Raw genomic sequence first — 16,165 nt, forward strand, 5'->3', positions numbered from 1 at the left:
TAGAGTATAGAATACTTGGTGCTTTGCTAGGCTGCTCGGAAGGTTCTATTGACACGCTGCTAGAAGATTATGAACATGATGCATAATGACTTATATATACTCCATATTTATATATCTATGAGCAGAATCGTTCAATCATCCTATCACTACCAACTTCTATTTTTGGTCATGATTATCCATCTAAGGAGTGGCTCGACCCATCCATCTGGGGTACAACGAACATTCTCGGACGGTCCATCTGTTGAGTAACCAAGCGAGGAATCGCTATGATTGTAAACGCATAATATCAGCCTACTATCCTATGTACCATACCAATTGAACAAGAGATCGAGTAATAGAGTGACTGATATTGGATTTAGAAGATTTTGAACTCACCTCAACACCCAGTCCATAACCTCCATGTTCGGTGGTACCATATTTCCTCTGATCAGTAAACCAGTAGTACGGGTCCGAAGGGATTCCTTCCCTCTTATAAGCAGCCATGAGGGTATCGTAATCCGTAATCCTCATCGATCCACCAACGACCTCCCCAACGTTCGGCATAAGCACATCCACCGACTCTGTAAAGTCCGGAGCAGATGCCAAAGGCTGCATGTAAAATGCCTTGAGCAACTTGGGGAAGTGAATAAGCATGATGGGTCGGTTAATCTGGTCGGTCATTTTTCGTTCGGCCGCTTCGGCAATATCATCCCCTACGACGTGATCTTGCCCGTCCTCTTTCTTGATACCGTTCTCGTTGAGGTATTTGATCGCATCTCGGTAGTCCATCCTTAGGAATGGTCTTGAGGGGGGTTGGAAGGTGGGGTTGAGGGTTTTAATTATTTCGGATGAGACTGGGTCGGCGAGGAGGGTGTCGACCACGTCGCAGATCTGTAATGAGATACACGCCATATTAGCAAGATGTACAAATCAATTTTAGACTTCACTCACCATATCCTCGAGATGGTCCAAGAGATCTTTGAATTGGATAAACACCAACTCAGCTTCCAAGTGTGTGTATTCAGATAAATGTCGTCTCGTCAAACTCTTCTCGGCTCTGAAACTCTCCTGAATGCAGTACACGTCTCCCAGAGAAGGGAGGACAGTTTCGAGGTACAGCTGACTCGATTGGGTAAGGTAGGCGGGAGCACCATAGTAATCAAATTCGAATAACGTTGATCCTCCCTCGACGGAAGTTTGTACCATACAAGGTGGGGTGACTTCGGTAATTCTTCGCTTGTGGAAGGAATCTCGGAATGCTCGGAGGAGAAGGGCTCGGACTCGCATGACTGAAGTGGCTGTCTCCCCACGGAGTTCGAGGTGTCGAAGATCCGCTCGGATAGAGGCGTCTGTATCCTGTAGTGTGCAGGTGAAGCGTCAGCTATACGTTGTTTTCGGAATTCGTAGGAGAGAAGTAGAGGGAATATGGTTTAACGAAAGCTTGACCAACCTGTTGTAACCTTCCATCGAAGGCGTCCGCCCCTCCAGGCGCTCTACCAATAATCTTCCAGTAATCCACTAACAACTCCACACCACCGGGCGCAGTCTGGCCTTCCTTTACTTTCTCAACCGTACCGACCAATTCTACTGTGCTTTCTGTGGTGAGGTCCAAAGCGTCCAAAGTCTTGATACAATCTCCAGTCAAAATACATTGCAACATGGCAGTACCGTCTCTGACCACGAGGAAGTAGTTGGTCTTTTGAGGTCGGAATCTGTGGACCCATCCGTTGATTCGTACTCTCTGTCCAACCAGTTCAGGGACAGCGTAGATCTTGGTCTACACCATCAATCAAGCAAGAACATCAGCTTCTGTCTGCAGGTCTTCCGTTTTGACCAACGAGCTGATTTGACCAAACATACCTTCTTGGACTCCTTCGACGCATCATCGACCAAAATCACACCCTTAGCCTCTTCCCTCCTCAATCTTTCCTTCTCTTCCCTTTCTGCCTTCTCCTTAGCCAGCCTATCTCCCTCAGCAGCCAACTTAGCTTGAGATTTCCTCCATCCACTGATGTTCTTCACCAACTTCTTCTTGCCAGAAGTGGAAATTTCAACCCATTCGTTTCGTTCTACCGAGTCTGGCTTTCTTACCATCAGATTAGCCACGCTTGAGGGGTTGGCATCGCTCTCTGCTGGTGGGTTGAGGGACTGGTATGCTGCGAGGGGAGTAGCGAATGGTGAGAGTTCGGCACCAGTACCGGTCGTGTCGTTTCCCGCTTTCTCGTCGATGTAGAGAATTGGGAGGGCTATGAATGTAGAGAGGGGTTTGTGAGCTATACTGTGATAGCATCAATCATAAAGTAGCTCACCAGATTTGGCAGAGTCATCTTTCGACTGTTCACCCAAGTAGAGAGTCTCAGCTACGCTGTTGGCGAGCTTGGTAGCTACACCTTGGGCTTGTTCGGTGATGGTGGGTTGGGCAGATTCGGCCATGCTGGGCGAGGGGCTGCGCGGTCGATGTAGAATGCAATGAGCGAGCGAGAAGGTATGGAAATGACTCCTATGAGTTCTTTATGAGTTTGTTGACGAGACGAATAGAAAGGAAGGAACAAGTCGAGTCGAAATCAAAGTGAATTTCAGTTGTTCTCTGCACACAGACCGAAAGGAAAAGGACCGAGCGTACCTATTCAACTCAACTGAGGAATGATAACGAGATAAGGGGCGTCACTATATTGCCACGTCATGATTTACCGCGATTGGAGACCCCGCATTCTGTAGCATTCCCGTCTAATCCGGTTAGTTGCCAATTCATTTCCCATTCAGATAGAGAGAGCATCAACATCAACGTTCCTATCTCTCACCCACCCCATCTTATATCTCGATACCCCTTGTCAAGTATACAGAGCCTCACGCAATGACACAAGGGTTCGGGACCCCCTCGGTAGCTATAGCCACCACTCCAACAGTAATTTCTACCTTCTTCTCCCACCTCTTCGCACGAAACAAACGCAAATCGCAGTCCAAGAAATCACTGGAACAGGGTGGGCCAGGAGGAGGACCAGAGAATCAGCTGAGCTATGAGGAAGGGTTGAAGGTCATAAGGAGGTTTCTCGAGTTTGCGAGCCATCATGGTGTGGAGGAAGTGCAGGGGTTTACGGCTATGTGGGTGCCTACGCCGCGTGAGTTGAGTATGCCTCTGGATGATATCGCAAATCGCGGCGTAGAGGAGGAGTAAGGACAGTCCATTTAGTGTTCAGAGATTTGATAGATACATCTGCAAGACGACGAAGTAGTGAGCAGGGATGTTCAGAATCAAGCTGACCTGAATTTTCATCCCAGATTGGGTGAGACGAGAAACAGTGACAATACCCGATACGAACATCCGAGCTGCCGAGGATATCTTATCCAAGCATTTATCAACTTACGGCCCAGAGGGGGAACAGGGAGGTGGACTCAAGCTGATAGGGGGAGATAAATGGTGGAGGGTGAGAGGTAGGACCCTGGAAGGGGAATGGATAGAGGTGAGTGGACAGCTTTATACGTATTGAAAATGGGAAGAAAGGCTAAGCTCATAACACATCGTGTAGATGCAAAAAGATTACCTGAAACGAAAAGCAACTACCTCTTCCCGAAGCTCGACACAGCCACAGTCCACGAATCAGCCTCCTCCTACACAGAACGGTGGGTATGCAGATTACTGGAAATATCTACCCAAGAGAGCAGGGACAGCGGGGAGCGATAGTGTGAGAGATAACTCTGGGGCGGATGTGAAGGACGATAGAGTTATATTGTACATTCATGGTAGGTCTTAGGTCGATGGCTCATGAATAATATGAGTGTCAGCTGATGTTCGAGATTATATAAGGCGGAGCATTCTTCTTCTCATCACTTGAAACGCATAGATACCAAGTTCAAAGACATGCTAGAAAAGCCGGAGCGAGGGCTTTCTCACCTGCCTACAGGTTGGCACCTCAATATCCATTCGTGAGTGACACGTTGGCATTCCTTTCAACTTCTGTTTCCTGCTGACTGACGATTCATTTACGTTATCACAGCCATGCGGTCTCCTAGATTCCCTAGCATCCTATCTATACCTCATCGACCCACCGTCTGGAGCGCACGACCCAATCTTACCCACCAACATCATCTTCATGGGCGACAGTGCAGGCGGAGGCATGGTCATCTCGTTATTGGTATTGATAAGAGAGATGGGTCTACCTATGCCAGCTGGAGCAAGTCTGATCTCGCCCTGGGTGGATTTGACGCATAGTATGCCTAGTATTGGTGGATGGGATGGTGGAGATTTCATACCTTCCTCCGGGTGAGTAATCGATCTTCCTCAGCTGCGACGAGGACCTCGATATGGGCCACTAAAGCTGACTACTTGAAATATCATAGTTTCCATTATAAGCCTAGTTGCGCTTGGCCTCCTCTTACTGGCGATGGTATTACTATTACGATGCCTGATGGGTCGGAGCAGCATTTCGATGAGCAGATACAGATGTACTGGTGGGTCTGTCTTTGATCCGATTGACATGTTGGACTGTACTGAGCTTTGTTGAAATCTTAGTCCCAATAACCTCACGCATCCTTTAGTATCTCCCGTCAACCTTGGATCTCTGGGAGGCCTATGCCCATTGCTAATAGTAAGTCTGCTCGGTTGTGCGGACCAGCGATCGATGAGCTGATGGATTTCTGATCAGGTTGGAGGCGGTGGTGAACTCCTTCGAGACGAGGTGAGTCTAGCTATGGTATGCTTAGAAGATGATAAGCTGACGAAGACGTTACAAGATAATATACCTAGCTCACAAAACAGCTTCCCCCACCAAATACCCTCCCGGATCTCTCACTCTATCGCAGTATCCCGATCAAGCGAGGATGGTCAACAAGTATAAACCTACCAAAGTGCACTTACAGATATACGAAGGATGCTGTCATGTCGTGCCTACCTTGAGTTGGACAAGGAGTTCGAAGTATATGTATAGGGCTTGTGCGAAGTGAGTCGGCTTGTTCTTCAGCTCTTGCATCTCGAGCAGATCAGCTGATGACCAACAGCTTCAACATCTGGGCATTCACCGCCGCTCAAAAAGCAGTCGAGCGTAAACTTCACCATGAAAAATCGCATCACTCGCTGAAAGACAAACATGCCTCGCGACAGAACAGTACAAACAATAGTACTTCCACAGCTTCATCTTCTGTATCTGCATCCCGAGCGACATCTACTATAGATCTCACGCAGCCCATCATAGGCAACACAGCAGCCTCAGCAGCGAACAAGGAAGAATTAGACCTGGGTGATCTAGAATCCGAAGCGTCATCCGATTCTGACGAGTCTACCTCGACGTATCAAGATGATGGCGTACCGGCGGAAGATCAAGGTCCGAGCAAAGGGGTGGTGACGGTATCAGGACGAGAACCACTGTTCGGACCCAACAACATAGTATCAGAGAGAGTATCAACCCACGGGAAGATCAGAGCATTCGAACCTGTTGAGAGTGTCCCGGCTTTGGATCCAGGATTGAGAGAACATATAGGTCAGATACATGGTGGAGGGGCTATTCAGAAATGGTTAAATAAGCGTGCGCAGTGGGATGAGAAGTACAGTAAAGAATTGAAAAAGTGGAGAGACCTCAAGTCTAAAGATAGGGTGTTGGCGGAGAAACATGGATATCTTACTGGAGATCTACAAGGCGAAAGACCACCTTTGTGTAGTTTGGCGGGGATATTTGATGAGGGATTAGCGAGGGATGTGGGTAGGTCAGTAGATGAGCCAACGGGTAAACAGAGTGGAGTGGTGGGTATGTGGATGAAGATGGGTGCGAAGGTGAGTGCGGCTACGTCAATTCCCCTTAATCACATGAATAGGATGGAGAGGGAATGGAGTGCTGATTGATGAATGGTTGAATACAGGCGGATAAACAACATGCAGGAGGAGATAATCTTGGAGAGATCAAGCAGAATGTGGAGCATGAGATCAAAGAGGAACAGATCCGCAGAGCATCTGTATCGGCTGGTACGGCTGCTCAGAGGCCATCGCAGGGGATGGTGGACGAGCCGGGTGTTATACCTGAGCATGAGGTTGTGAATCGTTAGAAGCGCAGAGTTCGTGAAACAAAAAAATAGAAGTTGGAGTACATTTTGGATGTTATCGGGTCTTAGGTTGCAGGGTATCACTGGAAGCAGAAGATAAATTTAAGAGATAGAGCTCGGACTGGACAGTCAAGGTATTTTGAGAGCCTGGTGCTTGTATCACAAAATCATATAATACATGATGTATCGTTAGACAAAATCTACGTCGGATGTCACTTAGAAACCAGGTCTAAACGTCTGACCTTCATTGACACCCTCCACCTTATGATCGGTTGGTCTGGCCGAGGATTCGTATATTATCACTCCAGGTCTATTAGGGAGCTATCAGACATCAAACATCCATCAGAATCAGCTACAGTATACCATCTTGCTCTAGCCGATACTCGTGTCCAAAAATGATAGTTGGAAGTACCGCCAGACTGAGACTGAGACGTACAGGTTGATATGTCCCCCTCAGACCTATATAATATATCCTAGTCGTCTCTTCATCTCCATCTGAGTTGTTCCCTGGGAAATAAAGGGTCAAGGAAGTAAGGCCGTTGAACTTTGCAGCTCTGCGGACAGAAGTGGACACATTTCAGCTTTAGTCCAGCTATATACGCTGTCACGGAGCGGATATTGAAGAAGATATTTGACGAAAGGTTCCACTCACTTGACTTGATACTCTACTCCCTCTCTTACGTCTACCACGTCGAACGCTTGGGTAGGGGATGCATTGGAGGCATCTGAGAAATCCAATGAGGGGTTGTCTCGGAACTATGAGGGATTTTAGAATGGATGAGCTTGATTCTTGTGAAGCCGGGATATCGCAGGGTTGTTTCAGAGAGGAATCAATGTGAGAAGTATCTACAGGAGGTTAAACTGTGCAGACAAACTCACCAAATTCATCTCGCTCGGTACCCTTCCCGAAGGTCCTGCTCTGAGTGTGATAGATCGTAATGACACTGAAGCGGTGAATGGGACTGGTATAGCAATTACCTGATATCAGCTGTCACTTATCCTCCTTGACCAGTCAACTGATCAAAACGGATGCAGAGCTTGACTCACTCTTGATAATCAACTCGTCATCAACTTCGCTCTCACACCACTGCATTTATGGATGAACCTACATGAGCTTCTTCTCAAACCTAACTGACAGCTCAGCTCACCAAAGTCTCGTCGTCCTTCATATCCCAGCTCCTATGGTCGACAAGTCCATCACGTCAGCTCACGCCTGCCTTACGATTAAAACGACAAGCTACCATGACAGCAACGCAGAGAATAGCTCGATAAATACCACAGAAGGAATTATCACGATGCACTCACTTGATCACCTTCTGACCGGCCTCACCACCCCCCTCAGCATTCAAAGCAGTAACGTTAGGTAAATCTATCTGACCGTACAATGAGTCTAGGGGAGAAACATCCAGTGGAACGTCGTGCGAATGGCCATGGTTATGGTCATGGTCGTGATCGTGAGCCTCGTGAGAGCAGGACATGATAGATGATTGATAATTTATGTAGGAGCACTTGGAGAGTGGAAGAAGCAGAAGGAAATGAAAAAGGAGGACTTTGTTGGATTGAGGTGGACTGGGGAAGTGGAGGGTGTAACAATTCTCAAACTTGGACTGGAGGTCCGAGTGGCAAATTCAACCCCCCCTTCTAGTGGCATAGAGCTAGAATTCGCTCCTCTTCAGATGAGTCATGCTTGAACAATCCCGTGCATAGGCAAATGGGGGAAGACGACAGGAAACCCACAAAGGAGACCAACGGACTTTGGCCACTCCATAGATTAACTGGAATGACATCTCGCTATTTACAATACGACCTTATTCCTACTAGAAAGACCCGCCCAACAAGACATATGACCAGATATACCAAGGTCATGACTGCGTACAAGAGACAGTGCTAATCTACGGCTTTACATAGAAGTGTTGAGGGGCCACTCCATCCGATTCGATGCTTGGAATAATGTTATTGGGAGAAGTGATCAGAATGAGGTTATTAATCTTGCGAGGGACGGAATACCCAAATACAAAGGGTTTATCGGGCGAGCAAGCGATTCCTTGCAGATTGTCTTTCTCATCCCTACAGAACTGGTGATGTATGATACTCAAGACACAGTCAATGATGAAGTCTATGTCCATCTCCTTCCCGTCGCTAGTCTTTAAGTCACTAGGCTTCTTGCCCTGAGCATCGAGGATCTTGCACGAAGGAAACAATGTGTCCAGGTCCATCTTGCAGTATAGACTCGTCACTGGTATTTTCTCTTTGCCGAGGTTGATGAGCGTGTCTCTCATGGCGCTGAACATGATCATATTATTCTTTGGGGAGGAAGCGGGGATGATAATTTCTATCGTTGTCGAAAAGAAAGTCAGCTTCTTTTCAGACGCGCAAATGAAATTAAGGTGACTCACCAGAGGAAGCGTCCTTGAACTCCCTAGTGCTCAAGACAGTATCCCAAGAAATCTCTCACCCATCAATAACCGTCTCATTAAGTCTGATCTTGGCCCCATCTTTAGACATGTATGGTTCCTTATGCAAGAAAACACTGTTCATCCGTCTACCTTCCTTGGTTTGTTCTGGCGTGACCTCTCCTTTATCTGCATGCCTGAACTTGTACTTGATCCTGACGAGAGTGCGCTCTCCGTCCTTCTCATCGTTGAGGAATTTTACTTCAGGACAGTGGATATAGCCTTGTAATTGCTGATCAATGATTTGCTTCTCCGGTGTAGATTCATCGGATGTTTTGAGCCAATTCACTTGGTGGTTGATCAGATGGCGTGGACCGTTGTTGATCGGGTTGGGGATGGGGGTATCGTAAAGAGTATGGAGTTGTCGTTGGATCATCCCTTGAGAGGGGGGCATTAGATGATCAAAACCGACCGGACTGGTAGCTTTGACGGACATATTGACGGATCAGTAACGAGTGGATTCGGTGGATGTACTGGTTAGTCAGGTCAAAAGGGAGAGAAGCTGACTCCATGGGATGGACTGAACTGTTGGAAAATACACGACGACTTGGGGTTGAACAAGCGCATATAAACCTCTCGTGTAACTAGCGCTTGGATCACGAGAGTTCACCGTACCGAATCTTACTGATTGATGGAGCTAATAAGCACCGGTCCCGAACAACGGGTATTGCCAGATTCGTCTATATCTGATCGCATCGTTCCCGATGCCCACTAGCCTTGAATCCAAACTTTGAGTGTATTAGTTAATCCGGAAGCGTCTTATCCTCCCCTCGTGGTCATGGTCATTAGGCCCCGTCTAGTCAACCAGTGATGGCGGCCAGCACGCTTTGTGATCCGTATAAAAATCGCCGATCAAGCAGATATGTGATGGGACTCTAGACCAAAGCGTCAGCCTGATCTGAGTGTGGATAATGTGCCTACCAATCGCCTCGGTGCCGAGTAAGGGGCGGTGCACACAGTTCATGCATTGATTTCTCGCGATTAGAATGTCCCGATCAATATTGTCTGCTGCGCTGCTACGGAGCTTTAGGCTTGAACACATCTATCACCTTCATTCTTGAAGCCTTCCATACAATCGGACTGGCAATCACCTCGGACGCAAGAGGAATGACCCATCAACACGCCCTCGATCGTTGAGCAGCTGTACAGACCAGACAATGCATTAGCATGTCTTACTGTATGGGTCTATAAGTGAAGGATGCATGGTACGGGTTCACTCACTCTGTACCGACTGAGCTGGTCGTATTCGTCCGACCCCGGGGATCGTAATCACCGTAAAGACAACCACCGCATGACTCCAGATCACTCTCAGTATCAATGCACTGACCCATTCACAGCAATAAGCAACGGTCATCCTCGTCCCATTCGCCATTCTTGCCAGGCTCACTTCGTAGCTGGCCGGGTTTTGCTCCAGCTGGCAGGCCGTCATACCATTCGGACACCAGAAGGACCCAGCATGTACCGGCCCCTGTCCTCCTAGACCCCTGTTCTCCCTTCTGGACAAACCAGAGGCAGTCGCATCGGCAGGATGGAAGTAGATCATGCAGTCCACTGTATCAGCTCGGTCCGCTTCAAATCATTTTTGACTGCTGCGACTCACTCTGTTTATGAATCGACCACACGTATCAGGATTATCGATTGGAGTGTACCCAAATCCACAGGAGTACAAGAACGTATTCCCACTTGTCTTTATACATTTTCACAAGGGTATGCGACTTAGCAGGAGACATTTATCGTTTGAGAATGGATGGGAGAAGAGACTCACAGGGTAGATGGCAATGTTCTCATAGGTGGCTCAGGTGGTGAATATGCTGGCGTAATCGGTAGTCGATGATTGGATAAGAGGTTTGGTTTGGTCGACTTGGTAGTTTTGGACGCAATATTGGAAGTCGAATGTCGTTCGTGTGATCTACGACGCACCGTTGACTTATGGAATCTCAGTTGCGTCATCGTGGGATGTACCAAGAAAGTGAAACCGTGTCTTATGCTTATCCACGAAACGGAGTCGATCGCCACTTTGAGACTTTCTGCAAGTACCTCAGAAGGCAGAATGAATAGAAGCATTTAACCCTGTGTGATGTCATTTCCGAGCGCATTCACGCAGTATTCGACAAGGAGGAATCCCATTCGACAAGACACGACGAATCGGGATCATCATTGTTCCAGGCACTGTGAGGTTATTGGATGCATCTGATCCGTGATATCGCTTGAACTGCACCCAGCCAATAAATCTCGGACTAGACAAATCCCCACATCATCCTCATCCTCTTACACCAACCGTTCTCCCATCCCTCGCCATCAGGTTCTTCTTCCTCATTCTCCTGCACTTTCCCATCCCAGCTATCCAGGATTCTGTCGAACCACGCCACCCTAGCTAGATACCTAATATCATCTTCCAATGGATCCTCGATAGGTCCCTTCGTCACCGTTTGGACGTATTCTACACAGTCTCTCAGGTACTTTTTAGAATCATCTGGAACGTCTTGTTTCTCGGGAGTGGGAGTAGCAAGACTCGCAAGTAGAAAGATTGATTCCAATGTGAAGAGACATCTATGTCTTCGATTATCATGCCTCAAAGATTCTTGGAATGCATCCTCTGATTTGGGATGATTGGATATCCAGTCGGTGAATGCTTTTGAAGCATGGGTTGTCGAGCTTGCATCGCCATCAATGTATTGTCGATGGGATGCAAACTACATCAATTTCAGTATAGTTTGGATCAAGCTAATGAATCTCGATTTGTGGGTGACTTACGATAACATTGTACCATAAGGGCTTTTCAGCCTGTCTCGCTTTCAACCCTTGTTCAGACGATTCCATCCATGTGACCTGCTCTGTCATCCATTCTTTGACTTGAGTTAGGAGGTGTCTATCGATATGATCACCGGAAAGTAGTAGAGCTTGATCCACCAAGATGAGATATCGGATCTGCACGTCAAGAGATCAGTACTGGCGTAGCTTTCGCAAGACAGGGACGAACAAAAGGCATAACGGTGACTCACAGCAATGACGAACATGTCGTTACCTCTCATGGGATCTTGGCCCGGATGACATTGTGAGAATCGGACTTGAGGTTCCATCCTACCAGCATCATAGAGATCAGTGACATAGAGTACTGTAGACATGAATACATGTGTCAGATCGCAGGCGGAGGAAAGGACATTTGCAACATACCTAGTATCGGGATCAATAAAGAACACCTTTAATAGCTTCTCTATCTTCTCGACGGATCTTTGCCTCACTTCAGTATCGATATCAGGAATATACTTCAACCCCATGGACAAGATATGAACGCTCTTAGATAGGGATTCAAGTTGAGCTTGACCTTGAGGTCTGGCTGCGTCTGCATGAAACCGACGACAATTAGAAGATAGTAAATGAAGTAGAGGAGCGCAGCCGGACTGAACTAACCTGGATTTCTCTGACCATCCCTCCATTCTAAGGTACAGGTCATTCCAAACCACAAGATCAGTAATCACAAGTACGCCACCCAGTGATAGGAGAGGAAGAAGCACTAACCCCATTCGCCATTAGTTGTTTGCCACCAATGAGGCTTAATTGTGAATAACTGCTTCCGACCTCCCCCCTCGTCTTTTGGAACGGGACATAGAACAGGCGAGTACGTTACTGAATATACTTCCTCGTTCGATAGGATCTCATTCACAAGTTCGCCAAGAAGCCTGAGCGAATGAGAGTTTGGAGATGTCCTGGGGAAGGGCAGGAGTATCTCCAGGGGCTGTTTGGGGGTTGACAGTGGGGTCTTGGTTTGGGCTGACATGTTGTTGAGTGTTCAAAATATCGATATGAATATACTTGAGAGATGAACGGTTATCTCTCTTGGTGTTTTATCATTAGTGCAAGAGTGCTGCCTTGTCACACACACACATATATATACAGCGATGCGTGAGTCGTCTTCTCATCTAATGATGTTTTAGGGGCAATGAATGGTTCTGACTATGATACACACTCTCCTTTGATTGAGTGTCTCGTCTCATCTCGTCAAAACGGAGGGAGGGCGGTGACCTGCTAAAAGGAAAAGACAGTTGCATTTCGATTGGAATTTGCTGGAACCGGTCGTCCGTACGCTTATCTCCCCATATCACTTGTAGGAGGTGATGGTTGGTAGATGACATTGATATGCAGAAGAGGCTACCAGTACAGATCCTAGACTTATATTCGTGTTGAGTTGGCTTTCTACCTCGACATGCTTTAATAGGTGAGAGACAAGGAAGGTGCCACATCGTCCTTTCACCGGATATCTCCGCCACTCCATCGATTCTTCCATCATCATGTTCAGTTCACTCGGAATTTCAGTTTACTTCTGGTCATCTAATTCGACATTATTCATATACATCACATGACATATCTACCATCTTCTCAAGCGAACAGACGCACCAAATTAAAGACTCTCATACAAGCACAATGGCTTCCCCGCAATATCTCGGTCCAGCAGGTTCGCAATCTTCCAACCCTCTCACTGCGTTCTGGAAGAGTCAGGTGGTCAACCCGGAGCACAGGGAGGGAAATATCAAGTGGGTATCGTGTGTTTTTACTGGTACTAGTATTAGGCAGATGAGGGTATGCGCGGGTCAATAGATGAGCGAAAGGGAAAAGTGATGAAGTTGAAGGAATATTGAAGCACGGACAAGCATTATACGGACAGATAGCAAGAGGAGAGATAGCAAGAGGAGGGATAGCAAGAGGAGGGATAGATCAGAAATGCCGAGCTCGCGCTTTATGTGCCAAAGGGATTGTCAAAAATTGGAAGCAGCGGAGAGATTGGTGTCCGCATACTAGGGAATGCATTATGAGTGAGATCACACTGACCTTGTGTTCTATCTTCAGCATCGCCCGAGCAACCGTCATCTTCATCCTGGGCGTAGCTTTCGTCCGATCATCCTTGAGTAGCGCTTTGGTACCGGTATTCTAAGCGGAGGGCGGGAGCAGAGAAAGGTGAGCTTCTGAGTCCGAATCGACGTTCTGAGACGAAGCTGATGAAATGCCATATCTTGTGTTCATAGAACTACGGGAGATAGAAGATGAGGTTCATATAATCGATTGATTCTGGAAGAATACGGATCGATCATGTATAATTATTGATGTATCACCACATGCATTGCATCACGACTCAACTTTGTTCGTCTAGAAAATTGGAGTACAAAGGATGGTGGATAACAAATATTTTATTAGAGATCTGTAACCTCAGCCAAATCGCGTGAGGGTAGAATGTCAAAAGACACTTGTAACATCTCTTCAATATACCATTCTATCTGCTTAAAATAAATCACTACTATAACATTCCATTCTCATGGTTTACGGGTATCCCTACCAAATCATAGGTATCTCAAGAACATCTAGACTATACAATCGAGGAGCCAAACCCTTCTTTCACCCAATACCAACGGACACTTAACACTGATTATATCTTTCTTCTGTTCCACCCTGGCCTAGACCTCTCGCCTAATTCTGCTCGATGATGCCAACCAACGCTTTCTCATATTTACCAGTCGTCTCTCCCTCAACAGCTCGCTTGAGCGTCTTGCCGTATTGAGCCTGATACTGGTTCTTGATAGCGCCGAATCGAGGTCTGTTCCAATGATTTCGGACGATTCGGTAGATCCTGATATATCACGAGTCATTCATCAGCTGGGAGTAACCCCCAATGGTGGATCGGGGGAGTCTATCAACTCACATCCTCTCATCTTTGGTACCCATACCGGCCATAGCATTGTATAACAACTCGGCATCTCTCACTACACCTTGTCCGTCATTCTCGGCGCCTTTTGCGATGTAGTATAGACCATCTCGCATATGACCGGAGAATTCGGATTGGATCCTGTGAAATAGAAGTGATCAGCTTAGATCGCACATCTGTAACTCGCGATTGGGTGGTAGCTGAAGCTCACATTTGGGATAGAGGAATTCTATGTCTTTGGGGGAATGCTTGGGCGATCGCTTGAAGGTGGGCGTCAGATCGGGATAATAAGATACCGCATACGCCAATCTCATCCTGAGTGGTTGTTTACGCATCAGCAGGAGAACGAATTCCAAGTGTAATCTTTGTATTGATTGAGAGTCACTTACAGTACCCATCTTACCCGGACCGGCTCTATACAAAGCTTCTACATCCTGTTGGACCTGTTGTTGGTTCAAGTAAGGCGATTCGTCCCGTTGTCCAGACAAAGCCATGTTGAACATCCTGTATAGCACCCGAAGTCATCAGCATACACTGTTATTCACCAAAGACGAGCATAATGGCTCTTAAACACTCACCTCTCAGTCTTCATGCTCAGTTCACCTCTTACAACAGCCACCAGATCTTTCCCGTACACCCTCTTGTATCCCTCTTTGAGGTGGAACATTTCCTCGTTAGATCGGCCAAGTAAGATCTCATTGAGTAGATCCTCGTGTGTACCCATACCTGAACATGCTCGGTTGAGGAGATGGAGATCGCCTCCCAAGGGGCCAAGCGAAAGAAGGACGAGGGTGTATTCGAGCCTAGCGGATCAATGTCAGTGAGATGTCAGACATAAGGTACAGCCATGAACGGTGATTTGACTGAGGAAAAGAAGAACGCGAAATGACCGTCTGTAAAGGTTTCACTACTTACCAGCTGGATAATTCCTTCTCTAGTGTCTTCTTCAAGCTCCTCCCAACAGTCTGCTCGTACGTCCTACTCAGCACTTCCATCTGGAAAGCATCAAGCGGTGCAAGAACGTCAATCAGAGTTCTCTCGTCCGTACCGAAACCCTGTATCATCCGTAAAATATCAGCTATCATACTCTACCTCAGCAGGTCACTCAGTACATAGCCCACCTTGGTAGCTTTCCTTATTCTCTCAGCATCGAATTGAGCATTATACCCCTGAAGGTTGTTGAGCGGTACAGCAGGTGGAGGAGCAGGTATAGGAACTCCCAAGAACCTTGGCCCCTGGCCTTGACCTGGTATACCTTGAGGAGGAGGTGCGCCGTATCCCGGTTGAGCACCGTATTGCTGAGGAGGGGGAGGTGCCCCATAGGGAGCTTGAGATAGAGGGGGCGCGCCGTACGATCCTTGAGCTGGAGGTGCACCATAGGGTGGTTGAGGTGAATGTCCGCCGTATTGTTGGGCTGGGGTTGCACCGTAGCTATTCTGAGGTGGGGGTGCGCCGTAGTTCGCCTGTTGGCCATAGGGAGGTTGACCACCACCATATCCATTCTGAGTGGGAGGTGCGCCATACCCGTTCTGAGGAGGAGGTGCGCCGTATGATTGTTGAGGAGGGGGAGGTGCGTTGTATCCTCCTGGTCCACCGTATGAGTTGGGGGGTTGTTGCCCCCACTGTTGTTGTTGAGGTGGGGGTGGTTGATTGTAGTTGTTCTGGTATTGACCGTACATTGTTGGATATATGGGTGAGAGGGGATAGTAGGGAGAGAGGAAGAGTATATATATGTATTAATCGGTATTAGACAAAGGTTAGGTGGCAAATTGAGTGATAGTGATGTTGATCCAAAGGAAGGGGAAAGATAAGCTGTGCGGATCTATTTCATCAATTTCATCATCCACTCGTAATGTTGGGCAATGATGCCAAGCCGAGTTAAGCGTCAAATCGATGAATCAAAGCGGTGCTGGAACCGAGACACGTGGGAACAGAGCAGTGGAATTCACCGCTTCAACGTCATCGTTACGTCAGCTCTATCACTCGTTACTGTAGTCATCTGCACGTG

At 47.4% G+C, this 16,165-nt stretch overlaps 8 protein-coding genes across 8 annotated transcripts; 1 reads left to right on the plus strand and 7 right to left on the minus strand.

The window, feature by feature from the left end:
• Nucleotides 1-180: 180 nt before the first annotated feature.
• On the minus strand, nt 181-2,412 carry I302_108752 (asparagine-tRNA ligase; the record flags this gene model as incomplete). The annotated part of the gene is made up of 6 exons (XM_019194478.1): nt 181-264; nt 376-870; nt 931-1,335; nt 1,430-1,756; nt 1,840-2,225; nt 2,289-2,412. 6 exons carry the CDS (start codon nt 2,410-2,412, stop codon nt 181-183), a joined length of 1,821 nt encoding a protein of 606 aa, XP_019043314.1.
• A 421-nt stretch (nt 2,413-2,833) lies between these two features.
• On the plus strand, nt 2,834-6,012 carry I302_108753 (uncharacterized protein; the record flags this gene model as incomplete). The annotated part of the gene is made up of 11 exons (XM_019194479.1): nt 2,834-3,098; nt 3,259-3,440; nt 3,507-3,720; nt 3,785-3,903; nt 3,975-4,240; nt 4,318-4,428; nt 4,490-4,565; nt 4,623-4,655; nt 4,711-4,916; nt 4,975-5,743; nt 5,830-6,012. The coding sequence occupies 11 exons, from the start codon at nt 2,834-2,836 to the stop codon at nt 6,010-6,012; spliced, it is 2,424 nt and encodes an 807-aa protein (XP_019043315.1).
• Nucleotides 6,013-6,225: 213 nt separating this feature from the next.
• Nucleotides 6,226-7,487, minus strand: I302_108754 (uncharacterized protein; the record flags this gene model as incomplete). Its single annotated transcript, XM_019194480.1, has 7 exons — nt 6,226-6,330; nt 6,446-6,563; nt 6,662-6,765; nt 6,889-6,971; nt 7,057-7,096; nt 7,158-7,188; nt 7,315-7,487. The coding sequence occupies 7 exons, from the start codon at nt 7,485-7,487 to the stop codon at nt 6,226-6,228; spliced, it is 654 nt and encodes a 217-aa protein (XP_019043316.1).
• Nucleotides 7,488-7,901: 414 nt separating this feature from the next.
• I302_108755 (uncharacterized protein) lies at nt 7,902-8,898 on the minus strand (the record flags this gene model as incomplete). The annotated part of the gene is made up of 3 exons (XM_065870722.1): nt 7,902-8,341; nt 8,406-8,418; nt 8,476-8,898. The coding sequence occupies 3 exons, from the start codon at nt 8,896-8,898 to the stop codon at nt 7,902-7,904; spliced, it is 876 nt and encodes a 291-aa protein (XP_065726794.1).
• Nucleotides 8,899-9,488: 590 nt separating this feature from the next.
• I302_108756 (uncharacterized protein) lies at nt 9,489-10,005 on the minus strand (the record flags this gene model as incomplete). Its single annotated transcript, XM_065870723.1, has 3 exons — nt 9,489-9,603; nt 9,684-9,784; nt 9,850-10,005. 3 exons carry the CDS (start codon nt 10,003-10,005, stop codon nt 9,489-9,491), a joined length of 372 nt encoding a protein of 123 aa, XP_065726795.1.
• Nucleotides 10,006-10,067: 62 nt separating this feature from the next.
• I302_108757 (uncharacterized protein) lies at nt 10,068-10,412 on the minus strand (the record flags this gene model as incomplete). The annotated part of the gene is made up of 2 exons (XM_065870724.1): nt 10,068-10,149; nt 10,228-10,412. The coding sequence occupies 2 exons, from the start codon at nt 10,410-10,412 to the stop codon at nt 10,068-10,070; spliced, it is 267 nt and encodes an 88-aa protein (XP_065726796.1).
• Nucleotides 10,413-10,699: 287 nt separating this feature from the next.
• Nucleotides 10,700-12,240, minus strand: I302_108758 (uncharacterized protein; the record flags this gene model as incomplete). The annotated part of the gene is made up of 6 exons (XM_065870725.1): nt 10,700-11,155; nt 11,217-11,390; nt 11,465-11,543; nt 11,637-11,805; nt 11,874-11,900; nt 11,982-12,240. 6 exons carry the CDS (start codon nt 12,238-12,240, stop codon nt 10,700-10,702), a joined length of 1,164 nt encoding a protein of 387 aa, XP_065726797.1.
• Nucleotides 12,241-13,922: 1,682 nt separating this feature from the next.
• On the minus strand, nt 13,923-15,836 carry I302_108759 (uncharacterized protein; the record flags this gene model as incomplete). The annotated part of the gene is made up of 7 exons (XM_019194485.1): nt 13,923-14,082; nt 14,155-14,298; nt 14,369-14,472; nt 14,547-14,661; nt 14,736-14,960; nt 15,073-15,212; nt 15,279-15,836. The coding sequence occupies 7 exons, from the start codon at nt 15,834-15,836 to the stop codon at nt 13,923-13,925; spliced, it is 1,446 nt and encodes a 481-aa protein (XP_019043321.1).
• Between the last annotated feature and the right edge of the window lie 329 nt (nt 15,837-16,165).

The sequence above is a fragment of the Kwoniella bestiolae genome, chromosome 8 (assembly GCF_000512585.2).
Source record: "Kwoniella bestiolae CBS 10118 chromosome 8, complete sequence".
NCBI lineage: Eukaryota > Fungi > Basidiomycota > Tremellomycetes > Tremellales > Cryptococcaceae > Kwoniella > Kwoniella bestiolae.